This window comes from Boleophthalmus pectinirostris, unplaced genomic scaffold (assembly GCF_026225935.1).
Source record: "Boleophthalmus pectinirostris isolate CB_2022bp ecotype Guang Dong unplaced genomic scaffold, ASM2622593v1 HiC_scaffold_11, whole genome shotgun sequence".
In the NCBI taxonomy this organism is placed as follows: Eukaryota; Metazoa; Chordata; class Actinopteri; order Gobiiformes; family Gobiidae; genus Boleophthalmus; species Boleophthalmus pectinirostris.
In genome coordinates, this window is record NW_026570994.1 from 21935384 (window position 1) to 21962595 (window position 27212).

At 45.2% G+C, this 27212-nt stretch overlaps 1 protein-coding gene across 1 annotated transcript; it reads right to left on the reverse strand.

The window, feature by feature from the left end:
* Window positions 1–142: 142 nt before the first annotated feature.
* Window positions 143–17863, reverse strand: LOC110163252 (semaphorin-5B-like). The gene is made up of 21 exons (XM_020928175.2): window positions 17779–17863; window positions 17106–17205; window positions 16936–16981; window positions 16771–16833; window positions 16485–16583; window positions 15093–15306; window positions 13371–13656; window positions 13150–13285; window positions 11950–12160; window positions 10721–10928; window positions 10525–10642; window positions 9484–9665; window positions 8965–9108; window positions 8700–8847; window positions 7493–7718; window positions 7064–7285; window positions 5650–5820; window positions 4012–4146; window positions 3716–3751; window positions 2259–2470; window positions 143–310 (listed from the first exon to the last, which is right to left on the reverse strand). Exons 2-21 carry the CDS (start codon window positions 17189–17191, stop codon window positions 143–145), a joined length of 3111 nt encoding a protein of 1036 aa, XP_020783834.2. The 5' UTR covers window positions 17192–17205; window positions 17779–17863.
* Window positions 17864–27212: the final 9349 nt, after the last annotated feature.

A 27212-nucleotide genomic window follows, 5' to 3' on the forward strand; every position in this document is an offset into this window, starting at 1 on the left:
AGGAAGAGTTTTTTGGATCGAACACAACCGTAGCAGGCGTCACAGTTTGACCAGCTCCGTGGGACGCCTCAAAACATCAAAAATGTAACATGAACCGCTCCAAAAAAACTGCTCCAGAACGTGTTTAAAGACGCGTTTTTCCTCAGCTGTGCATGTTGAAAGTCCGGCACGCTGCCTCCTGGTGGTGGTAGTCGTATTTGCTCAGGCCTGGGGGGTAGTACGTGGTGGTGAACATGTTTGAAGGACCCAGGGCCGTGGAGAAGTGATTACACGTCTCTTCGTTCACGTGGAGATTGTTTTTATTCAGCGTCTGAAAGAAGAAAGAGAAAATACAGTTTAGAATCGTTAAAGCTGTTATTATGTTATTGCTTTGGCTGGAATATTTCACAGTACGAGCCAAAAAATGACTGAAATCCTGAAAACTTGTGCTCTTGGACAAAATGTATGAATGTGTAACCCGACTGCCTCCGTATTATTTATTTTTTATACATATATATATATATATATAAATATAATAATTAATAATTTGTATAATTTTATATAATTTTATATATAGTATATTTATGTATGTATGTATGTATATATTATGTGTGTATGTATAGGCGAGTTTGAGCTGACGTCATTGTTATTAAAAGCCCGCGTTGCTGCTGGGAAATATTTTGGTCGGAGGCAAGAAACACGATAGCGTCAAACACAGTGCGTAACCTCGCGTATTTATCCCTGATAATGGTAAATTCCTGCTGGATGCACAAATAGAAGCACGGAAGAAGGAAAATGTCTTTTTTCGTATTCTGAGTGAAAAGAACCGCTAACGGTGAATTAAACGACTTTCAAACATCCGCAGAGCAAACGTAGAAGATCCTAACAAACCGTTGACTCCAACAAGTTCAACAACACATCGAGACTCTTGGAGGTTTTCATCTTTTCTGCTGTGAATGGCCCAGGAGTTTCCACCAAGTCATTGTGGATATCGACCAAGTGAATATTTGTCCAGGTAGTTGGTGATTCTGACCAGAAATTTGGTTTGGTCCAGCCTCTGTCAGGGGTTGAAAAGGGTGATTTGTAGTCCGTCGATGTTTATGACCAATTTCTGGTCAAATGGTCTTGGGTCCTCTGCCGTTAGAGTGGATAAATAACCGGGATCAATACCCTTTACGTTCTTTCTCGCTCCGTCCGTCATGTTGAATTAGTGTTTCTTGCCACCGACCAAAATAATTCCCAGCATGCAACGCGCGGTTTTGTCAACAATGAAACTCGCCTATATGTGTGTGTGTATTAGGGATACTATGATATTCTACATAATATTGAGTCGTTCGTTACTGGTCTCACGATTCAATACACGTTTTCGTTCAATACACGTGTCCCTCCAGGCCTCTGTGTTTCTGTCATTTATTTTGGTCCGACAGGAAAACAGTTATCGCAACATCTTCCTCGGGTGCAGCAGAAAACAGCTCCATAGGCACTTACAGCTGAAATACTCTAACAGAGGAGGGTTTGATCTTTCACTCACTTTTTATTTTACGTTGACAGTTTAAGTTTTACTCAGAAAGCGGTCCGTTGTGGCATTTCTGTGCAACAGAACAGAGTTTGAGTCCAGAAAGAAGATGGGAGAGCGCTGTGTGTCACAAACTGTAGGGGGCAGTGTGGGAGGAGCTATGTACAGTCTCTACTGGAGCGGGCAGAGGGGGAGGAGCCATGTACTGTCTCTAATGGAGGAGGCAGAGTGGGAGGAGCTACGTACTGTTTCTACTGGAGCGGGCAGAGAGGGAGGAGCTACGTAAAGTCTCTGATGGAGGAGGAGATGTGGGAGGAGCTACGTACAGTCTCTGATGGAGGAGGAGATGTGGGAGGAGCTACGTACAGTCTCTATTTTGTGTGCCTTAAAACGTATCGAAACCGAATCAATATCATGACCTGTGAATGACCACAGTTCGGTATTAAACCTTTCTATCTTCACAGAGACCAAACCAGACCAAGTTACAGGTCAGATCTGTGGAGAGGCGAACCCGCTCACAGTCAGAATGTTTGTTTTTCAAGGTATTTTCGAGCTTTAAAATCACCTGTAATTGAATAAATGTAAAGTAGAGCTGTTTAAAGTCACACTGCAGAACATTCCAGACAGAGCAATAACGTATCTAAGTTCTGACTGTAATTTTATTTGAGAGAGACTTGTTGTAGTTCCAGATAAGTCAGGTTTTTCTGGTCAAATTGTGTTAAAATAAAGCTCAGATTAAAGCCTAACGTTGAGTCCAGATTACCTTAAACTCCATGGGGATGTACTTCTCGTTTTTGGGCGCCGCGTTGCCAGGTTTGTTGTAGTTCAGGTGGTTGGGCGTGCTCGGGTGGATCACGGCCGACTCAGAGGACGTCCTGTTCAGGTGGTGACAGTACGAGTATCCCAGAGCCGAGAGCAACGCCGCCACGAAGAAGCTGCCCAGGCCCACGGCGATCAACTGGAACAGGGTGTACGCTGGAGGGAAAGCCGAGGTTAAACTGAGGATGAAGCGGGATAAAAATAGGACTAAACCAGGACTAAACCAGGACGAAATAAGTCTAAACCAAGGCTGAACCAGGGCTAAACTAAGACTAAAACCAGGACTAAACCAGGGCTAAACCAGGACTAAACCAGGGCTGAACCAGAACTAAATCAAGACAAAAACCAAGGCTGAACCAGGGCTAAACTAAGATTAAACCAGGACTAGAACCAGGGCTAAAACAGGGGCTAAACCAGGACTAAAACCAGGACTAAATCAGGGCTGAACCAGGACTAAACCAAGGACTAAACAGGGCTGAACCAGAACTAAACCAGACTAACCAGGGCTAAACTAGGACTAGAACCAGGACTGAATCAGGCCTAAACCAAACCAGGACTAAACCAGGACTAAACCAGGACTAAACCAGGACTAAACCGGGACTAAAACCAGGGCTAAACCAAGGACTAAACCAGGGTTAAACTAAACTAAAACCAGGACTAGAACCAGGACTGAATCAGGGCTAAACCAGGACTAAACCAGGACTAAATCAGGGCTGAACCAGGACTAAACCAAGACTAAATCAGGGCTGAACCAGAACTAAACCAAGACTACACCAGGGCTAAACTAGGACTAGAACCAGGACTGAATCAGGCCTAAACCAGGACTAAACCAGGACTAAACCAAGGCTAAACCAAGGCTGAACCAGGACTAACCCGGGACTAAACCGGGACTAAAACCAGGGCTAAACCAAGACTAAACCAGGGTTAAACTAAGACTAAAACCAGGACTGACCCAGGGTTGAACCAGGACTAAACCAAGACTAAACAGGAAACGATTGAAACCAGGACTAAACCAGGATTAAACCAAGGCAAAACCAGGACTAAACTAGGACTGAACCAGGACTAAACCAGGACTAGACTAAGACTAGACCAAGACCAAACCAGGACTAGGACAGAACTAGAACAGAACTAAACGAGTGCTAGACCAGGACCAAACCAGGACTGAACCAGGACCAAACCAAGACTAAAACCAGCACTAAACCAGGACTAAAACAGGACTAAACCAGGACTAATCAATCAATCAGACTTTAAATTTATAGAGCGCTTTTCATACAAAAAAATGCAACACAAAACGCTAAACTTGGATTTAACCAGAACTAAACCCAAGTCTAAACCAGGACTAAGCTCAAACTAGTAAAAGTCGGACAAAACTAAGACTAAAACTAGAAACTAGACACTTACTTCCACAATTCTGGTCTTCTTGTCCAGGCAGGATCACTACAAAACAGAAAAATAACATTAAGAAACCAAAAAATCGTTTGAGCAGGTATCAATACTGAGAAAAACAACTTGACCAGAACTAATATAAGTGTCTTTTATTTTGTTTTGAAAATTACAGGGCGGCAGGTTTAATGTCGAACAAATCAAAATCACACTCTGAATGGACTCAATCAGCAAATCTCAAAGGCCGTAATTTTTAAAGTCCCATAATTTCCTCCACAAACAATAAAATCTCCTGTTTATTGTGTAAACCGGACCTGGGACCTCGTGGGGTTTGCAGGTCCTGGACTGAGACACGTTGTTCAGACAGAGTCCAGAGTCTCCGCAGGTCCTGGTCCTGAACTGGAGCCCGTTTTCATCACAGTCGCCCCAATCTGTCCACTCAGGCCAACCTACGACAGCAGAGAGAACAAGGACTGAACCAGGACTAAACCAGGACTAAACAAGGGCTAAACCAGGACTAAACCAGGACTAAACAAGGACTAAACCAGGACTAAACCAGGACTAAACCAGGACTAAACAAGGGCTAAACCAGGACTAAACCAGGACTAAACAAGGGCTAAACCAGGACTAAACCAGGACTAAACCAGGACTAAACCAGGGCTAAACCAGGACTAAACCAGGGTTAAACAAGGACTGAACCAGGGCTAAATCAAGGTCTAAACGAGGACTAAATCAGAACTTAACCAGGGCTAAAACAAGTTCTTAACAAGGACTAAACCAGGGCTAAACCAGGACTAAATCAGGACTAAACCAGGACTAAAAAACTAGGGTTAAACTAGGTCTAACCGGGATTAAACCAGGACTAAACTAGGGTTTAAACCAGGACTAACCGGGATTAAACCAGGACTAAACCAAGGGCTAAACAAGGACTAAATCAGAACTAAACCAGGACAAAACCAAGACCAAACCAAAACTAGATCAAAATTAACCAGGACAAGACCATGACTGAACCAGGGCTAAACCAGGACTAACCAAGACTAGATCAGGACTGCACTAGGACTAATACAAGTAGAACTAAAACAGGATTAAAATTGGACTAAACAGGACTAAATCAGGACTAAATCAGGACTAAACCAGGACTAAACTAGGGCTAAACTAGGACTAAACTAGAACTAAACTAAGGCTAAACCAGGACTAAACCAGGACTAGACAAGGGCTAAACAAGGACTAAACTAGGACTAAAACAAGACTAGACTAGGGTTAAATCAGGATTAAATTAGGACTAAACTAGGGCTAAACCAGGTCTAAACCAGGTTTTAAATCAGGACTAAACCAGGACTAAACTAGGGCTAAACTAGGTCTAAACCAGGACTAAACTAGGGTTAAACCAGGACTAGACCGGGATTAAACCAGGATTAAACCAGGACTAAACCAGGGCTAAACAAGGGCTGAATCAGAACTAAACCAGGACAAAACCAAGACCAAACCAAAACTAGATCAAAATTAGACCAGGACAAGACCATGACTGAACCAGGGCTAAACCAGGACTAGACCAAGACTAAACCAGGACTGCACTAGGACTAATACAAGTAGAACTAAAACAGGATTAAAATTGGACTAAACCAGGACTAAACCAGTACTGACCTTGGATTAAACCAGGGCTGGGCTAGGACTGATAAAACTGTACTAAGCCAGGGCTAGACCAGAACTAACCTAGAACTAAACCATGACTAAACCAGGACTGAGCTTGGACTAAACTCTGAATCCTTACACCCACATTATTTAAATAAATCATTTTAAAGTAAACCAGCACAAAACAAAAACTAGACCAAGGAGTAGAATAAATATCCTTAAAACAACAGATGAAATGTCACTATTGTGTCCAAATTCCAGTAAATAAATAAATAAATAAAGTATATATCTGTGTGTGTTTATTCGATCGTGGCTTGTACCTTCGCAGCTGTGGGTGTTACACAGAGCCTCCTCGGTGTGCAGCCCGATGCAGATGTCTCCTCCCTGGGCTGGAGCAGGATCAGAACAGCTCCTCGTCCTCTGGAAGTGTCCCCCACCACACGAAGACGAACAGGGAGACCAGGCCGACCAGCAAGACCACCCCCCGTCCACTGAAACACACCAGGAATATCAAACAAGAGAAGTAGTAGTAGTAGTAGTAGTAGTAGTAGTAGTAATCACAGTAGTAGTGACTGAAGTAAACTCTAAACCAGAACTAAAACCAGGACTAAATCAGGACTAACCCAGGACTAAACCAGCACTACAACCAGGACTAACCAAAACTAAACCCAGGACTACAACCAGGACTAAATCAGGACTAACCCAGGACTAAATAAGGACTAACCCAGGACTAAAACCAGGACTAAACAGAACTAAAACCAGGACTAAAACCAGGACTAAACTCAGGACTAAACCAGGACTAACAAAAACTAAACTCAGGACTACAACCAGGACTAAATCAGGACTAACCCAGGACTAAATCAGGACTAAACCAGGACTAAAACCAGGACTAAACAGAACTAAAACCAGGACTAAAACCAGGACTAAACCAGGACTAAACCAGGACTAAACCATGAGTAAACCAGAATTAAAACCAGGACTAAACAGAACTAAAACCAGGACTAAAACCAAGACTAAAACCAGGACTAAACCAGGACTAAACCATGAGTAAACCAGAATTAAAACCAGGACTAAACAGAACTAAAACCAGGACTAAAACCAGGACTAAACTCAGGACTAAACCAGGACTAAACTCAGGACTAAACCAGGACTAGACCGGGACTAAAACCAGGACTAAACCAGGACTAAAAGCAGGACTAAACCATGAGTAAACCAGAATTAATACCAGGACTAGACTAGAACTAAAACCAGGACTAAAGCCAGGACTAAACCAGGACTAAAACCAGGACTAAACCAGGACTAAACCAAGACTAAAACCAGGACTAAACCAGGACTAGACCGGGACTAAAGCCAGGACTAAACCAGGACTAAACCAGGACTAAACCAGGACTAAAGCCAGGACTAAACCAGGACTAAACCAGGACTAAAACCAGGACTAAACCATGAGTAAACCAGAATTAAAACCAGGACTAGACTAGAACTAAAACCAGGACTAAAGCCAGGACTAAACCAGGACTAAAACCAGGACTAAACCAGGACTAAAACCAGGACTACAACCAGGACTAAACCAGGACTAGACCGGGACTAAACCCAGGACTAAACCAGAACTAAAACCAGGACTAAACCAGGACTAGACCATAATACACAAATAGTGAAATATGGGCACTTTAAATCATTGTCCAGATAATGCAAAAGAAAAATAAAAGTTTCAGACAGTATTTTGAGTGAAAGTACCTGGACACGGCTGCATCGCACAGTCCTGATATTCCACCGGGGAGCCCACACAGGCCGAGGGGGCGGTCCTGCCCTGAGGAGTGGAGCACAGACGTTTACGAGTCCTGAAGCCTCTGGAGCACGAGCGAGAGCACACGGACCACGTTTCCCATAATCCCCAGCGAGCGCCCTGAGGAACCACAGGGGACCGACCGCTGGACTTCACCAGGTCCTCCACCAGAGCTGAGACGGAATCAAAAGTTATTAAAGTGTACACGAGGAAATGGATTACAGGGTTTTGTTTGTTGAACTGTGGTATCAAAACTTAGTCTTCGGGAAACAATAGTTAAGAATGAACCAGTTCTGTTTTTCACATTTTTAAGACAGAAAAAGGTACACTGTTACTGATACTTCTACCACAACTATAATGATCCCTACTAAACCCCTCACCATCGGTCTGACAGGCGCCTGATCCGTCGTTGGGGCAGTAGCGAGTCTCTGTCTTCTTCTTTCCCGACTGGAGCAGCTGTGGTTTGGGGAGCAGAGCGCGACACGTGTACCTGCTCCTCTGCTCCAGACGCGACCCGTCCAGACTCACGTTCACCGGGATCCAGGGCGTCCAGGGCGTGTTCCTGCGCACCTCCGGACACGCCTCCAGACTACAGGCGCGGTATTCCTGAGAGAGGAGGAGGAGGATACAGGGAATTCTTAAATCAGAACGTTACCAAGTGTGGCCAGTTCTGGAAAAGCGCTCTGTAAGACACAGGCTACGTTCAGACTGCAGGGATTAACACTCAATTCGTTTTTTTTTTGTGAAATACAATTTTTTTGGGAGGTTATTCACATAAATGTGATAAATGTGACTTGTATGTGGTCTACAGTGTGAACTTTAAATGCCCCAAAAGTGTCCCACATGTGCACTGGACACAACAACGTCACACACAGAGAGTGTGCTGTTTACAGAAGTCGCCTAAACATGGACACGAGTATTGAAGAGAGGAGATTGAGAAGGAGAAGGATATGGTTTTTGGCCATAGCGTCATTAAAAGATCAGATACAGGAGCATAGAGGTGAAAAAATCTAATTTGGGTCACTTCATGCTGCAGACTGAACGTGGCCTTAAGGCCTGTTCAGACCAGAGTGTTGAAAAACGCTCTAGACGCCTCTATGTGTGTCACAGGCGTTGACGCTGTGGAACGAATGGGAGAAAAATATTTGACGCACGTCCTTTGCCCTGGAAAAGTGTCGAGTCCCGATCTTTTTCCAAAACAATGTCAGACCAGACTGAGAGAGACTTTAGTGTTTTTATTTACATAAAACCATTAGCGAGGTAATCGGGTCGACAACTGCGGTGTGTTTATATGACGGGATCAGTCCCGGTCTAGTCCCGGTCTAGTCCCGGTCTAGTCTCAGTCAGTTCAGCATTTTCAACTTCTGACGCTGGCGCCCTGGACGCACGTCTAGAGCGTTGACGCCAGAATGCTCAAGACGCACCGCGTCGACGCCAGATTTGCGCCACGCTGACGCCTGAAGACGCGCATCCACATAGACTTGGACTTGGAAACTGGACGCTTTGACGCTCTGGTGTGAACCCCCCTTTAGACTTTCTACATAATTATTATTACAGATGAAGTCACATGACCCGTCTGCCCCTCACCGTGGCACATCCGGGGCAGCTGCTCCCGTTCTCACAGCTCCGGCTCCGGGAGTGGACCCCTCCTCCACACTCCGAGCTGCACTTGGTCCAAGGACCCCAGGACGTCCAGGACACAGGCAGAGGGCAGGGCCTCCGCTCATTACACAACCTGAGGAGGGAGAGAGGTTTCAGTGTAAATGTAACCTAAACCAGGTCTAACCAGGTCTAACCCCAGGTCTAACCCAGGTCTAACCCAGGTCTGGTCCAGGTCTAACCCCGGTCTCACCTCTCCTCTCGCCCCTGCCCCACGCAGACTCGCCCACCGTGTCTCGGGGACGGGTTGTTACACGACCTCTGTCTGACCTCGAAGCCGATGCCACAACTGCTGCTGCACTGTCCCCACGACGACCAGGGAGTCCAGCCGCCGTTTCTGCAAAAAAAAAAACACAAAATAAACGAGACTCTGGCAACGCTGAAGAGGACAGAGAGTGTATTTAATTGATCTGATTCGCTGATAATAAGCTGACATTATACAGATTTTTATTTTCTATTAGACAAGAAAAAATACAAATATTACAAGTTTAAACCATTAAAGCCACAGTATGTCATTTTTTCGCCAACAAAAAACAAAAATAAAAGCACAATTTTTCATTTTTGTTGTGTTTATTGCACTGAAAAACATTCTGAGTGAGCTTGCAACTCCACAAACCTGACTGATCAAAGCGTATCTTGTATCTGACTTCCAAACGCAGGTGATTGAGAAAGTTCCACAGTGTAGCTTTAAATAAACGCTGCCGGTTTGTACCTGGAGCAGTTGGCGACCTGGATGGTGGGCCCTTTGCACTCCTCTCCTCCACACCGAGCCGAGGGACCGTCGCAGGACCGGGACCGGCACAGGCACAGGCTGGACCCCTCCCCGTCGCTATGGGAACAGGACTGCCACTGTGCCCACGGGCCAAACCCTCCGTCCTGGGTTAGATTCCTCACCTGTGCAAAGAACGCAGGCGGATCTTTAATTATAAACTATTAGATTATGAACTTCTTCCACTGTATTTGACAAAGTATTAAACCAAGACTAAACCAGGACTAAACCAGGACTAAACCAGGAATAAATCAGGACTAAACCAGGACTAAACCAGGACTAAACAGGACTAAACAGAGATAAATCAGGACTAAACTAAGGCTAGACTAGGAGTAAACCAGGACTAAACAAGGACTAAACAAGGACTAAACCAGGTCTAAACAAGGACTAAACCAGGTCTAAACTAGAGCTAAACTAGGACTAAACTAGAACTAAATTAGGGCTAAACTAGAGCTAGACCAGGACTAAACCAGGACTAAAGCAGGACTAAACCAGGTCTAAACTAGGACTAAACCAGGACTAAAACAGGGGAATAAAACAGGACTAAACGAGGACTAAACCGGGACTAAACCAGGTCTAAACCAGGATTAACCAGGACTAAACCAGTACTAAACCAGGACTAAACCAGGAGTAGACCAGGAATAAATCAGGACTAAGCCAGGACTAAACCAGGACTAAACCAGGGATAAACCAGGACTAAACCAGGGCTAAATCAGGTCTAAACCAGGACGAAACCAGGACTAAACAAGGACTAAACAAGGACTAAACCAGGACTAAACTAGAGCTAAATTAGGGCTAAACTAGAGCTTGACCAGGACTAAACTCAGGACTAAACCAGGACTAAACTAGGACTAAACCAGGACTAAAACAGGACTAAAACAATACTAAACCAGGACTAAACCAGGACTAAAGCAGCTCTAAACCAGGACTAAACAAGGACTAAAACAGAACTGAACCAGGTCCAGGACCAGATGTGTGTCTTACAGGACAGTCTGTGATGTTCTGTATCCACTGGTTGATGTTGGAGCTCTCCTCGTAGGTGGTGCAGCGTCGTTTGAGTCGGTCCCAGCCACAGTACGGGTCCCGCGCCTCCACACACTGCCTACAACAAAAAAAACACCGGCAGTTTAACGTCAGAGTATTATAACGAAGAGTAATAGAGTATTTTTATCTCGTGTACCTCTCGGACGGGTGACTCGAGCACCTCTCCAGGGGGATCTTCACCATTCGGTCGCTCAGTCCCACAAACAGAGAGCGGTCCCGGTGCAGCAGACGGAGGCTCCTGATTGGCCCGCTGAGTCCTGGGGGGAGGGGCCTGAGCTCCTCCAGGTAACAGCCCTGGAGCCTCTTGTCTGTGGTGGACAGGGCCTTGAGGATGGTGCCGTACTCTGGAGGAGGAGAAACAAGAGTAACGTGGGTAACTGTGGTCAGGGCTTCCCGCTTCTTTTACACTGACAAAATTTCAAAACTTTTCCATGACTTTTCCATGAATTAAAGTGAATTTTCCATGACTCTACAGCACCTACATGTGTAAAATTGATCGTACTTTGAGGGCTAAATATGAATATAGTTTTTTAACATTCAAAATCCTGTCAGTGCATTTATTGTCGTCTCTTTTAAACAGAAGGCGCAGATGTTCGGAAATAATCCAAATAGCCTAGTAAGAATTTAACGGAACGCTGGAGTTGCGAGAAAGAGATGCTAAAATTCCATGACTTTTCCAAAACTTTCATTGAGTGCGGATACATGCACATGAGTGTCCCGGTTATGATCGGGTTTTTTTGGAGTGTCCCTGTTGTGTCATGGTGCATGTGTACGCAGTATCCCGCTTTCAGTATCCCCAATATTGCAGAGAAACCAGGATACTGTGGCATGTAAACACAGAATCAAACTGTTGAATCAAACGGGCTGATGTGGTGATGCTTTATATATTGTAATGTTGACTTTATGTATGCAGAAGATTTTAATAAAAAATCTGCTGCAGTGTTTGGTTTGATCATAGCTCCTCACCGTTGGTTAGGAACCTCCCAAGTGTCCTATGCTACAGGAGCTCATGGTTGTTTGTATTTTTCCTGGTTTATTAAATGAAATAAAGTTCAATTTTGCATTTGTGCAATTGTAAGATTATGTCAAGAAACCGGGATACTACATTTGATCATGTACACAGGGATATGAGCATGTAAACACAGCATCCTGAATACTGACAGAACCGGGCTATGGATAATAACCGGGATACTGATGTGCATGTAAACACACTCAATGAATTTAAATATTCCATGACTTTTCCAGGGTCTATGGTTCTATAAATCCCAGATGACCACCAGAGGGCGGTGTGATGAGGTAGCGCAGGTACAACGGCATTTTCCATAAAGCATCATGTATAAATGTGAGATGGTTCTTGTTCCTCACCGGTGCCGATGTACATGACGTGGTAGAGCCGCTCTCCCGCGCCCTTCACCACGTCCACACAGAGACAGGACAGTCTCACTGTGTCCTGGGTCAACACGGGGTTCACTGTGATCGGCTGAACCACGTCATTCATCAGAAACAGTCTCTGCGCGTCCTGCAGGTGGCGCTCCGTCAGGTTCTGTCCAGGGCCGGTCTCGTCTAAGGTGCCGCACTGAAACAGAGCAGTGTATGAGATAAATATAATAGTAAGATATTTCCGTTACTGCAGCCGCCCTGTGGCAGTACGACAGTATAATGGCTGCCAATCTGCACCAACGACCTCTCTGCCCATCACCCTGACACCACAGCACAGTCCTGCACCTCAACTCTTAACAGTAAAATTGTCACAGAATAGAAAACATGTACATGAGCATCTGCTACTTGCTGTGATGAAATTCCATTATGAAGTGAACCTTGAAAAACCTGCATTGGGACAGGCCTCTCCACAGATCTGACCCAGCAGGTACCTGCAAACAGTCACTGAAACAAGCGAGTTTTAACGTTCTGGAGTTTTACGTGCGGGTATGCGGGCAGGTAGTGATTACACACGGGCGGGTCAGAAGAATCAAATGAACGACGAACAGGAGAAAAATACTTGACACGTCTCCAGGACGTCCGTTGCCCTGGAAACAAGAGACAATTTCAGGTCTTTTTCCAGAACGATGGACCAGACTGAAAGAGACTTTAGTGTTTTTATTACATAAAACCATCAGAGGAGGAGATCGGCTCGGCGGCTGTGCTTCAAGTTTAGTCCTGGTTTAGTCTTGGTTTAGTCCTGGTTTAGACCTGGTTTAGACTTGGTTAAGTTCTGGTTCATTCCTGGTTTAGACCTGGTTCAGTCCTGGTCCAGTCCTGGCGATCGGCTCTGCGGTTGCAGCATGTATATATTTATAATCCGCTAATGAGACGGCGTAGGTTTAGTCCTGGTTTAGTCCTGGTTTAATCCTGGACTACTGGGCTGACCCGGATTTATCATGGGCAGGTAACGGGTGGAATGTTAACGGGTCCAGGTGGGTGCGGATTTAATTTAGATATGATCACGGGCGGGTTTGGTGCTGTACTGGGCGAGTGCGGATCTCCAAAAATGGACCTGTGCAGGACTCTGAGACCACAGAAAAATGATTCTTTCCTCATCACACAAAACAAAACTCTCTCTTGTACCTGGAAGTTGGGGATGGGGTTGGGCGTGGGTTGCCAGGCGGTGCGGGGGTTTTCCTGGAAGCGGAACGGTCCGTTAAAGGCGGCGGTGATGGAGCTGAGGTTAAAGGCGCAGATGGCCGACGCAGACAAACTGTTTCTGTAAAACAAGGAGACAAATGCTTTTTTTTTTAGCTTGAGCATTTCTAGAGATTATCTGATGTTTGTGCAGTCGCGTCACTCACACGTTGGTGGTGAAGATGCCGTAGATCAGGTCCTGTTCGGGCAGGTGGAAGGTGCTCTGGAGCTCGTTGAAGTAAAAGGGGATCTCTCCGGAGCGGGAGCAGTTGAGTCGGGCTTTCATGAACGTGGTCCAGGTGTCCTCCAGGAGAAACCGACCGCCAACGTCATTCTTACAAACCCGAGCCACGCGGGAAAACACCATCTTCCCGCAGTCGTTCTCCACGGCCGTCTCTCGGAAGAAGAAGTACGCGAAACGGCCGATCTCGTACACGGAGACGAAGTTTGGTTCTGCAGGAAGAAAATGACAAATTGGAAAATAAGTTATGGATTAAATAAAGTAAAGAGAAGAATATTCGTACTGGACTGGACAAAGACTTTCTGAAATAAGTAACACATGTGATATTGTGATATTTTTGCGTCCACAAACTCCTAAGAATCTATTTGGTTTTGTTGTTGCGGTTGCCCAGTTAACCAGGGACCAATTACAGAGCAGTACTTTAATTTGGGGCGGAGCCAAAAGGTGAAACACCCAAACAAACCAAACAATTTTAGCGAAAGAGCAATTATATTTACGGGGTGTCCCAAAAAATTTGACATAATTTCGCAGGACAATAATTTTGGCAATTCTTGATGAAATAACTTCAAATTTTGGCAGAATGATCAAAAACAGATCAAGATTTTATGTGTAATGTTTTAATTTTGTTCTGTTTTCAGGTTGAGCTGTTCACTCCCAAAGAGAAGTACTTTTGTGTCTTGGAATCTGCTCACACAAACTCGCTTGAAACTGGGCAGCTTCAATGCAAAATTTGGAAAAACTTTAACAACTGGCAAACAAATTTGAACTTGGTACCAAAACTTTACGGAGAAAGGCTGATTATGCAGGACTAAAGGATCTGGTACCAACATCAACGTCAGAAGAGAAGGTCGAGCAAGTTCGTGAAAAACTCTTTGCGAAGCCCCAAGAAGTCTGTAAGGAGAACATATTTGGAAACCCAGATTCCTCGAATGACGGTTTGGCGTAACCAGATCCTTTAGTCCTGCATAAACAGCTTTCCTCTTTAAATTTTTGGTACCAAGTCCAGATTTGTTTGGGAGCTGGTGAAGTTTTTCCAAATGTTGCGTTGAAGGTTGCAGAGTCTTGGGTGAGTGCGTGTGAGCAAATTCCAAAACAAAAAAATGACTTCTCTTTGGGAGTGAACGGCTCAACCTGAAAACAGAACAAAACTAAAATATTACATATAAAATCTTGATCTGTTTCTGTACATTCTGTGAAAATTTTAGGTTATTTAAGCAAGAATTGGCCTGTGAAATGATGTAAATTTTTTTGGGACACCTTGTATTTTTAGACACTTGTTGCTGGTCTGATGTAGTGAAGGTTCCAGCAGTAGTCATGTGGGCACTGTTTTTGAAATCAACAAAGAAATAAAATACAAGAAATTTAAATTCTCTAGTCTCAAGCTTGTACCGTCAAATTAAAAAAATTAAAAATTACTTCTGGATGCGAGACCACACATTCTTGGTTTCATAAAATTAGTGACTGCCTCTGAAACCTTCTTAATACATTTTAAAGGCCAATATCACGCTATTTTCTGATCTGTTTTAATGTTCTTTCCTCATCACAAACACACAAAAACAGTGACCAAACATGTGAATGAAACAAAACACAACTCCAGGTCTGTTTTTGAAGAGAAAACGCGGCTTAAAGTTTTAGAAAACACATTTACCGTTTAACCATTTGGAGTTGTACTGAGCGCTGCGTAGCGGGGGCATGTTTCCCAGACTGCGGTACACGACGGGGTCTCGTCCGGAGAAGTCGATGACGGTGGCGGCGTACAGCTCGCCCCTCGCCGTGATCATCGCCGTGGAGTTATGGCGAGGGTCGTACGGACACCGCGCCACGCCGTTTATGGAGTCTAACACCTCACTGATGTTTGAAATCTGAGGAGACGGACAGAAAAGGGAAAAGATCGAATAGTTTAAATAGGACTTAAAGCAGAACCAAACAAAGACTTAACCAGGTCTTATGAAAACACACACAAAATCAACTTTTCACAGCTTTTAACCATGTTATTAATTTGACTAATGTTGTACTCTTAACCAGTAGCCTACATAACCAAAACTGAGGTGTGCTTTCACATCACTAGTTTGACTATTTGGTTCGCATCAGGCAATAAAATAGTTATTATGGAGTATCTAGACTCCAGTGTGGTCCTTTCACAGCTGCAAATTAAATAAAACTGGTCCGATTGACGTATATTCAAGGCTCCTGCACAGCGGGTTTGACTGCACGAAGCACCGTCTCGCCCGGTTGTCTTCCCAGAAGTCAGCTCCACGGGCCAGGGGAGGTCAGACTCACAAACCTACAGACCGCGAGATGCAGGGCAGGTGTCCAGACCCAACCCTGGGTCCCGTCACACCCTTAACCAGGGTGTGGGCCTGTCGCCGGGATACGTGCTCAGATTCGGAAGTCCGAGTCTGCCCTTCCATGATGCATTTCGAATACTTAGTCTGGACCTACTGTCTATGTTTGGACCTGTCTATGTTTGGATCCAAGTTGGCGTTCTCACCAGTGGGACCGTACCAGAGTTTGGCATTTGGTGCGGAGTCACACGGACCGAGACCATCTCTTTTTTGAGGTCCTGGTTCTCTTGATTTAGTGCAGATCCAAGTGCGATTGAAGCTTTCACACCAACGAAAACAAACTGAACTAAGAGCTTCTGGTTCGAATGGAACATTTGGTGCACCAACTGCTGTCGGTGTAAAAGCACCATAAAATAGGACTTGTTTGGTCCTGGTGGAGACATGAAGTCCAGTTCAAGTCCTGATCTAGTTCAAGTTTAGTTCCAGGTTTAGTGCAAAGCGAGACTGAACCAGGACTAAAACCAAATCAACCCACGTCTAAACTGGCACCAAATCAGGACTGAACTAAGACTAAAGTAGAACTTTACCATCTTTAAACAAGATCTTATCAGGGTTTGCCGTTTTTATGCAGAAGGAGACAGGAGATTTTGAGGCTTGTGGAAAACTGCAGCCTTTGCTGTTTGCCAAATGTGTCTATTCAAGCCTCGCAGAACCTATTATTTAATACTTCTGCAGGATGTTTTGTCTTTCCTCACCTGTCGGGTCATGCAGACAGGTGTGAAGGCGTTGGTGCCGCAGGTGAAGAGCGTGGATCCACTGGTCAGTAACACTCGCACGTAGTTTTGGCATTCGTCCTGAAAATGAAAAGGAGACGGTTTCATTAGAAAGTTAGGAGGTTTTTTGTGTTTTTTTTTCAGTACAATATGTAACTTTCTAACTTTTTCCATGACTTATTTGCCTCCATGGAGATGTTATTGCTTTGCTTGGAAAAAAGCAAAACAAAACAAAACAAAAAAAAAATTACAATGAAAGCGCAATTACCTCTGTTTTGCCTTTACTCTGACAGGACTGTTTGGTGTCTTCATCTGGGGCCCACTCTGCTGCCTAAAAAAATACAAATTAATACAATCAAAATACATAAACAAGAGAGACATTTATTTTTATTTTATTCTAAAAATCCAATTAATATATGATAAATACTGTTACCTGTATTAGTGAAATGTTGGTCAAATGTAGTCTAAAGAGAAAGTTTCTGAAAAAGACAAAAGTGGAAAAAAAAAATCTGTAAAGCAATAACACGGACTAAAAACACATTACATATTGTGTTTTTTGTATTTTATTTACTGTTTTTATTTACATGTTTTTTAAGTCCTTACCTCGCTCCTACAATGATCTGGCCTCTGTTCAGATCCACGGCTAACTGAGAAAAATCCTTCGCTCCAGGATGAGAAAATTCAGACATCCACAATCGCAAAACTGAAAAAACAAACAAAAACAAATTAATAAAAAAAGGTAATAAATACAAAAATATTCCAAGTATTTATATTAATCTAAAGAATTACATAAATGTATTTTATTATGGCAATATAATAGAAAGTTAAATACTTTTGATGTATATTTTTACAGTCAGAAATGTTTTTTTAACAAACAGCTATGTACGGAAACTAGACAAATTCTTAAATAAATCTTATCAATAAAAAAACAGTTTAAAGGTGCATTGTGTAACTTTTCTGGTGGAGGCTCTGTCAAAGCTGTTCTCCGAGATGAAGTTATTGCTTTGTAGTTACAGTTACAGGTCAGATCTGTGGAGAGGCGACCCCGCTCACAGTCAGAATGTTTGTTTTTCGAGGTATTTTTGAGCCACCTGTAATTGAATAAATGCACAATAGAGCTGTTTAATGTCACACTGCGGAACATTCAGGGCAGAGCAATGACATCTCCATGGAAACAAGCAGGTGACAGACCCCCAAACAAAAAGTTACACAATGCACCTGTAAATAAACGTTAAATAATACAGATCCTGCAGTGGTGCGTTGTAGTAGTGAGTACCTCGATACGGGACTACGGGGTGCTCTTTCCTGGTGCAGTCTTCTGTTTTTATCTCCGGTTGGGACACAAACTGGGAGCAGCACAGCGCCGCCATCAGGCCGAACGTGGTCACTGCGCCCAGCCCCGAGCACCGCATGACTACAGCCACATCTGTCTTCAATCAGGTCCTCAGAAAACACCTGCAAAAGAGTCAAGACCGATCTACTTTCAGTACTACTTTTGGTTTCAATGTTTTTTTTTTGACAATACCACAGATCGATTTACAGGTTTCCAGTTTGAGTTTTGTTTTGTCGCTCTGAGTTCCTGCTCTTCTTGCTCTCCACGTTAAGTCACTCCCCCTTCAGAGCGCCACATCCCACTAATCAAACTACTGCACATCACATCAGGTTTGTGAAGTTGTAGTGTACAGTTTTGTATCATGTTATTATCTAAATCAGTGGTGCTCAATACGTCGATCGCGATCTACCAGTCGATCGCCAAGGTCGTGTGGGTAGATCGTCGTGTCTCGTCTCAGACTCGATCGCGTTTGGACTCGGTCTTGTCTCTCACTCGAGGTCTGACACTCAACAAGTGTGATCATATTTGATTCCGGCCGCTGCTGTTGGTAATAAACTTGTAGCGGGTGCAGGAGCGTGTGGGGCGTCTCAGTGCAGCCTGTGCGCTCATTTGAAACCCGCGGAGACTCTACGCCACATCACAAACACACACGCTCCCTATGCACGGCTCGTCTGCGACAGCGTGTGCCCTCGTGTACCAGCGTGCGTCACAGGGCAGGTTCAACTTCCTAAACATCCTACCTGTCCATCTGCCTCACGTCAGCACGCCGCCCCTCGCCTTTTCACGCTCTCGCTCCTTCCTGCGTACAGCCAACACAAGCCCCTCCCACAGTGCGGCTGATTAGAAGAACAAGACCAAACGGGAAGCAAAAACCAGTCTAAATTTGTGTTCCAGTGTTGGCACAAAGCAGGTCTACAGCATAGAGCGGATCTACAGAACAGACCTACTGCCACATTTGGCTGAAGTTTGTCTAACAAAAGTGACAAATGCATCTGTGTTTGTCACGATGTGCGTTTGGTTTGGTAAACGTGCAGAGGCTGGTAAATATCACTGCAAAACCAGAAAAGAATGAAACTCCAGTTTGGAACTTTAAAAAACAGGTTTAAAAATCTTCCTTCACTTTTTCACAGTTTTGTGTAAAGTGCCAGAGGAAGTTCTCTTAAAGAAGAGGTTCTCAAACTGTGGGGGAGGGTCCAAAAAAGGGACAGAGCGTTTCAGTGCAGTTTGTTTGGCTTTGTATTAGGTCGATCATTTTGACTTGGTCATTTTGTAAGTAGCTCACATGATGAAAAAGTGTGAACACGTCTGATCTAAATAAAATTATTTGTCAGCTGATACGCTGCAAATTTCTCTGATCTGGCCAAGATTTTAAAACTTATATTGGGTTATTCATGTTGTTTTCAGATTTATTATCTCCTTACTAGTTCTGAGATGTTTAATTCTGGTCTAAAGGTTGTTTATTTTAAGATAACTATGTCAAGTAAAATGATCTTGCTGCATTAAGTCATTTTCTGATAGATTTAACTGTTTATATCTTAAAGTGTGGCCAAGCTTTATTGCAGTGTAAGGCTGGCCGATATGTCATGCCGATATTTGTGCTTTATAGCGAATTTACAATCAGCTTTAAATCTCCAGCACAGGCCGATATTTAGCTTTGGTCAATCTGCTGCCTAAAAAAATACACACGAAGCTTTATTTTAACACTTTAATACGAAGAGAAAACTGCCCAAAATGTTACTACACATTTCTCCTGAAGATTTGTGGTAAAAAGGGCTTGGAGGATAGTTTGTAGTAAATTTAAAATAAATGACATAATTAGAAAAATCAGCCCTACATACAGTATTGGCCCAAAAAAGATCGGCAGACTTGATCAGTTATCGGTTTCTCTGGATTCTAAACCATCCGTATCGTCCATGAAAATCTCTAAATAACTCACATTTTGGTTGACTAAGACTTGACTGATTGTTAATATCACCCTCGCGTTATTTTTTCCGTGTTTTTCCGCTCCGCTCGGCTCTTCGGAGGCCGGTTCCAGGTCTAAATCGGTCTCACTACGCTCCATTGTTCCTCTGTGTCACTGGAACTCGACCCATTTTTAACTCTGACCCAAAAAACAACCAGAGAGACTCACAAACACAGAGATTTAAACGGCCACAACCAACCAGGACCTGACCAGGACCAGACCAGGACCAGACCAGGACCTGACCAGGACCAGGACCTGACCAGGACCTGACCAGGACCAGACCAGGACCTGACCAGGACCAGACCAGGACCTGACCAGGACCAGACCAGGACCAGACCAGGACCTGACCAGGACCCTGACCAGGACCTGACCAGGACCAGACCAGGACCTGACCAGGACCTGACCAGGACCTGACCAGGACCAGACCAGGACCAGGACCAGGACCTGACCAGGACCAGGACCAGGACCTGACCAGGACCAGACCAGGACCTGACCAGGACCAGACCAGGACCTGACCAGGACCAGACCACCAGGACCTGACCAGGACCAGACCAGGACCAGGACCAGACCAGACCAGGACCTGACCAGGACCTGACCAGGACCAGACCAGGACCTGACCAGGACCTGACCAGGACCAGACCAGGACCTGACCAGGACCTGACCAGGACCAGACCAGGACCTGACCAGGACCTGACCAGGACCAGACCAGGACCTGACCAGGACCCTGACCAGGACCTGACCAGGACCTGACCAGGACCTGACCAGGACCAGACCAGGACCTGACCAACCAGGACAGACCAGACCTGACCAGGACCTGACCAGGACCTGACCAGGACCTGACCAGGACCAGACCAGGACCTGACCAGGACCAGACCAGGACCCTGACCAGGACCTGACCAGGACCTGACCAGGACCAGGACCAGGACCTGACCAGGACCTGACCAGGACCTGACCAGGACCAGGACCTGACCAGGACCTGACCAGGACCTGACCAGGACCTGACCAGGACCAGGACTGACCAGGACCAGACCAGGATGACCAGGACCAGGACCTGACCAGGACCCTGACCAGGACTGACCAGGACCAGACCTGACCAGGACCCTGAGGACCTGACCAGGACCAGACCAGACCAGGACCTGACCAGGACCAGACCAGACCAGGACCTGACCAGGACCTGACCAGGACCAGACAGGACCTGACCAGGACCGGACCAGACCAGACCAGATGACCAGGACCAGAACCTGACCAGGACCTGACCAGACCTGACAGACCAGACCAGGACTGACCAGGACCTGACCAGGACCTGACCAGGACCAGACCAGGACCTGACCAGGACCCTGACCAGGACCTGACCAGGACCAGAGACCAAACTGGGACTTAAGTCTGTCATCATAAACACTATAACAAGAGGGATAATCAGGTTACAGCACTACGCTACATTACAGGTCAGATCTGTGGAGAGGCGTCCGTGTTCACAGAAGGAATTACTGTATTTTAAAGTCATACCATGGAACATTCAGTAACATCTCCATGGAGACAAGCAGGACAAGTTACACAGTGCATATTTAACATTCAAAATATGAGAGAAGAACTAGACCAGGACTACACCAGGACTAGACCAGGACCAGACCAGGATTAAACCAGGGATAGGCCAGGGCTAGACCAGGATTAGACCAGGACTAGACTAGGATTAGACCAGGACTACACCAGGACTACACCAGCACTTACATCTGCACTAGACCAAGACTAGACCAGTACTAAACCAGGACTAGACCAGGACTAGACCAAGATTAGACCAGGATTAGACCAGGATCAGACCAGGACCAGACCAGGACTAGACCAGGATTAGATCAGGATCAGACCAGGACTAGACCATGACCAGACCAGGGCTACACCAGGACTAAACCAGCATTAGACCAGGATTGGACCAGGACTAGACCAGTACTAGACCAGAATTAGGCCAGGACTACATCAGCACTAGACCAGAACTAGACCAGGACTATACCAGGACTACACCAGCACTAGATCAGCACTAGACCAGGACTAGACCAAGACAAGACCAGGACTAGACCAGGACTAGACCAAGACAAGACCAGGACTAGACCAGGACTAGACCAAGACAAGACCAGGACTAGACCAGGACTAGACCAGGACTAGACCAAGACAAGACAGGACTAGACCAGACTAGACCAGGACTAGACCAGACAGACAGACAGACCAGACCAGGACTAGACCAGACTAGACCAGGACTAGACCAGGACTAGACCAGGACTAGACCAGGACTAGACCAAGACAAGACCAGGACTAGACCAGGACTAGACCAGGACTAGGAGAGCTCAAAAAATTATTATTATATTATTGAACAAAAGGACTTAAAGCACTTAATGAGGATCAAACCAAAACTGAAAACCAAAACTAAACCACGCAGGAAGTAGAACTAAACCAGGACTTACACAGACCCAAACCAAGACTAAACACGCAGGACTAAACCAGGTCTGCATCTAGACTAAAAGGACTAAACCAGGACTAATAAATGAAACAAAACAAAACTCCAGATCAGTTTTTGAGGCGGTAACAACATTTTAACGCGACTTAAACCTCACAAGAGTCCATTTTGCGAATTAAATAACCTTTAAAACCAAATTTCTGTCACCGGCGCTTCCGAAAAACATCAAATTTACACCAAAACCGCTTCATTCAGAGACAGAAAAACAGTGGAAAACACGTGAAGTCCGTACAGCCGCCTCTGTGTGCGCGAGGGGAGTCGACACACGTGTGCACCGACCATATTCCAGTGTTTATTTGAGTTTTAAAGGCGCCTGTTTATGGACCTCTGGAGTTTCTCACCGAGCAGATAAACCCGAGTGAAAGTTAAGTCTTAGTCGGCTTATATGGGTTTGTTATTCGAAGACACGTTTAAGTTACGTAAGTTAAGGCCCGGAGTTTGGATTTCCACGTTTAAATGTTCTGTATCAGTGGTCCCCAAACTTTTCTGCGTCACGGAGCCGTTTTATGTTTGACAATGTTTCGCGTTAGTCCTCATTTTAGTCCTGGTTTTAGTTCTGGTTTAGTTCTGGTTTTAGTTGTGATTTAGTTTTGGTTTAATCCTTGTTTAGTCCTGGTTTCATACCTGGTTTAGACCTGGTTTAGTCCTGGTTTAGACCTGATTTTATACCTGGTTTAAACTTGGTGTAGTCCTGGTTTAGTCCTGGTTTAGACCTGATTTAGACCTGATTTTAGTCCTCATTTTAATTCTGGTTTTAGTTCTGGGTTAGACCTGATTTTAGTCCTGGTTTAGTTTTGGTTTAGTCCTTGTTTTATACCTGATTTAGTACTAGTTTAGTCCTGGTTTAAACCTGGTTTAGTCCTGATTTTATACCTGGTTTAAACCTGGTTTAGTCCTGGTTTAGACCTGATTTTAGTCCTCATTTTAATTCTGGTTTTAGTTCTGGGTTAGACCTGATTTTAGTCCTGGTTTAGTTTTGGTTTAGTCCTTGTTTAGTCCTGGGTTTATACCTGATTTAAACCTGGTTTAATCCCGGTTTAAACCTGGTTTAGACCTGGTTTAGACCTGATTTTAGTTCTGGTTTTAGTCCTGGTTTTAATTCTGGTTTAGTTCTAGTTTATTTCTGGTTTAGTCTTGGTTTTAGACCCGGTTTAGACCTGGTTTAGACCTGGTTTTAGACCTTTAGACCTGGTTTATAGATCGATATCGGGGACTGCAGTATCGATACATCACCAAGAATATTTTTTGGTTTATTATAATAAGGTTAAAAGCTCAAAAGAGTCAATTTTGTGCAACACGGGACGTTTAAAATACCACCTGGAACTGAATAAAAAGTAAACTAGACAGGTTTAAAGCCATATCACGGAACATTCAAGGCAAAAGGAGTCGAATCTGCATTGAGACGAGCAGGTGGTGGACCCTCCCAGCAGCAGAAAAGTTACACAGTACAACTTTAGGCTGGTTTAATAACTTGCACAGGCGTCTGAGTCCGAGGTTTCTCCTCGCGCGGTGATTTATGACAGGAAAATTAACGAGGTGTAATTATTCGTCCGTTCTAAAGGTTTTTAATGAGTCCCTTTGTGTCCTGACCTGCGTTTATCAGACGCCCAACGAGAACGTCTGGACCACAGCCAAAGTCCGCCGCAAAATACTGCTCCAGTCCTGCTCCAGTCCTGCTCTAGTCCTGGTCTAGTCCTGCTCTAGTCCTGCTCTAGTCCTGGTCTAGTCCTGGTCTAGTCCTGCTCTAGTCCTGCTCTAGTCCTGGTCTAGTCCTGCTCCTAGTCCTGCTCCAGTCCTGTCTGCTCTAGTCCTGGTCTAGTCCTGCTCCAGTCCTGCTCTAGTCCTGGTCTAGTCCTGCTCTTAGTCCTGCTCTAGTCCTGCTCCAGTCCTGCTCTAGTCCTGCTTCTGCTCTAGTCCTGCTAGTCCTGCTCCAGTCCTGCTCTAGTCCTGGTTAGTCTGCTGCCAGTCCTGCTGTCTAGTCCTGCTCTAGTCCTGCTCTAGTCCTCTAGTCCTGCTCTGTCCTGCTCTAATCCTGGTTTAGTTCCTGCTGTAGTCTGCTCCAGTCCTGCTCCAGTCCTGCTCTAGTCCTGGTTTAGTTCTGCTGTAGTCTGCTAGTCCTGCTCCAGTCCTGGTCTAGTCCTGCTCTAGTCCTGGTCTAGTCCTGGTCTAGTCCTGCTCCAGTCCTGCTCTAGTCCTGCTCTAGTCCTGCTCTAGTCTCGTCTAGTCCTGCTCTAGTCTGGTCTAGTCCTGCTCTAGTACTGGTCTAGTCCTGGTTTAGTTCTGCTCTAGTCCTGCTCTAATCCTGTTTAGTTCTGCTCTAGTCCTGCTCTAGTCCTGGTTTAGTCCTGGTTTCGTCCTGCTCTAGTCCTGCTCTAGTCCTGGTCTAGTCCTGGTCTAGTCCTGCTCTAGTCCTGCTTTAGTCCTGGTTTAGTCCTGCTCTAGTCCTGCTCTAGTCCTGCTCTAGTCCTGGTTTAGTCCTGGTTTAGTCCTGGTTTAGTCCTGCTCTAGTCCTGGTTTAGTCCTGGTTTAGTCCTGGTTTAGTCCTGGTTTAGTCCTGCTCTAGTCCTGGTTTAGTCCTGCTCTCGCCTGCTTCAGTCCTGCTTCAGTCCTGGTTTAGTCCTGGTTTAGTCCTGCTCCAGTCCTGCTCTAGTCCTGCTCTAGTCCTGGTCTAGTCCTGGTCTAGTCCTGCTCTAGTCCTGGTTTAGTCCTGCTCTAGTCCTGCTCCAGTCCTGGTTTAGTCCTGGCTTAATCCTGGTTTAGTCCTGCTCTAGTCCTGCTCTAGTCCTGGTCCAGTCCTGGTCCTGTCCTGCTCCAGTCCTGGTCCAGTCCTGCTCCAGTCCTGCTCTAGTCCTGCTTTAGTCTTGCTCCAGTCCTGGTTTTGTCCTGGTCCAGTCCTGGTTTAATCCTGCTCTAGTCCTGGTTCAGACCTGGTTCAGTTCTGTGCTGGTCTTGGTCTAGCCCTTGTTCAGTCCTAGTCTAGTATTCGTTTAGTCCTGGTTTAGTCCAGGTTCAGACGGAGTTTATTCCTGGTTTGGTCCCAGTCTAGTCCTGGATGAGTCCTGGTTTAGTCCTGGTCTAGTCCTATTTCAGACCTGGTCTAGTCCTTCTTCAGACCTGGTTCAGTCCCAGTTTAGTCCTGGTTCAGTTCTGGTTAGTCCTGGTTTAGTCCTGGGTCTAGTCCTGGTTCAGACCTGGTTCAGACCTGGTTTGGACCTGGTTCAGTCCTGGTTTAGTTCTTGTTTACGCCTGATTTAACATTTAGAGAAGCTGCTAATTGCACATTGGCTCAGATCTCACATTCCTCAAACGACACGACACAATGTTATAAAATTAGTCTGATTTAGTCCTGGACAAAAACACTCGGATTTAGTCCTGGTTTAGACCTGGTTTAGTCCTGGTTTAGACCTGGTTTAGACCTTGTTAAATCCTGGTTTAGTCCTGGTTTAGGCCTGGTTTAGTCCTGGTTGAGTCCTGGCATAGACCATGATCCAATTTAGTCTCCTGGTTTGGTTCTGGTTTAGACCTATGTTTACAAACTAATTTAGACCAAATTTAAGTCCTGGTTTAGTCCTGGTTTAGCCCTTGTTTAGATCTCCATATCTCACCTAGTTTAGCCCCAAGTTTAGTCTTGGTTTAGATTTTGTTTAGTCTTGGTTTAGACCAGGTGTAGACTGTTATTATGCTCTAGGTTTGTCCTGGTTTAGACCTGGTTTAGACTTGGTTTAGTCTTAGTTTAGACCTGGTTTAGTCCCAGTTTAGACCTGATTTAGACCTGGTTTAGACCTGGTTTAGACCTAGTTTACACTTGGTTTAGTCTTGGTTTAGACCTGGTTTAGACCTGATTTAGACCTGGTTTAGACCTTGTTTAGACCTGGTTAGACCTGGTTTAGACCTGGTTTAGACCTGGTTTAGACCTGGTTCAGACCTGGTTTAGACCTGGTTTAGTCCTGGTTTAGTCCTGGTTTAGTCCTGGTTTAGACCTTGTTTAGACCTTGTTTAGACCTTGTTTAATCCTGGTTCAGACCTGGTTTAGACCTGGTTCAGTCCCGGTTTAGACCTGGTTTAGACCTGGTTTAGACCTGGTTTAGACCTGGTTTAGACCTGGTTTAGACCTCGTGTAGACCTGGTTTACACCTGGTTTAGTCCCAGTTTAGACCTTGTTTAGACCTGGTTTAGTCCTGGTTTAGAACTTGTTTAGACCTGGTTTAGTCCCGGTTTAGACCTGGTTTAGTCCTGGTTTTAGACTCCTGGTTTAGACCTGGTTTAGTCCTGGTTTTTAGACCTGGTTAGTCCTGGTTTAGTCCTGGTTTAGACCTGTGTTAGACCTGGTTTAGACCTTGTTCAGACCTTGTTTAGACCTGGTTTAGACCTGGTTTAGTCCCGGTTTAGACCTCGTATAGACCTGGTTTAGTCCTGGTTTAGACCTTGTGTAGACCTGGTTTAGACCTTGTTCAGACCTTGTTTAGACCTTGTTTAGACCTGGTTTAGTCCTGGTTTAGACCTTGTTCAGACCTGGTTTAGACCTGGTTTAGTCCCGGTTTAGACCTGGATTAGACCTGGTTTAGACCCGGTTTAGTCCCGTTTCATCTCTCTCAAACGTTGTAACTCCACTTTGTTTTGATATTGCGCAGGTATTAATCCAAACTAAAGTCAGTCTGTAAATCGGTTCAGGAGACAGGACCACATCGTCCACATCGGAATATTCATCAGAAATCCGCTTCCTTCCTCGTTTGGGAGAGAAGGCTTCCTGTGTGCTCGGGTCCAAGGATCTGCCAGCGCCCCCTCCTCTGCCCCCGAGTGAAAGAGGAGGTTTAGCCACAGTAACAAAAGAGGAGCTAACGCGCCATAGACCGTCCACAAAGGGCCCCTCTGCCAAGTGTGAGCCCCCGATCCGAGCCAGGGCGGACG

Coding starts and splice junctions, on each gene's coding strand:
- LOC110163252 (XM_020928175.2), bottom strand. CDS start 17,191: ATGTCTGAATTTTCTCATCCTGGAGCGAAGGATTTTTCTCAGTTAGCC. Junction 10,643..10,720: donor TCGAGTCACCCGTCCGAGAG/GTACACGAGATA, acceptor TTTTTGTTGTAG/GCAGTGTGTGGAGGCGCGGG. Junction 8,848..8,964: donor GGGCAGGGGCGAGAGGAGAG/GTGAGACCGGGG, acceptor CTCCCTCCTCAG/GTTGTGTAATGAGCGGAGGC.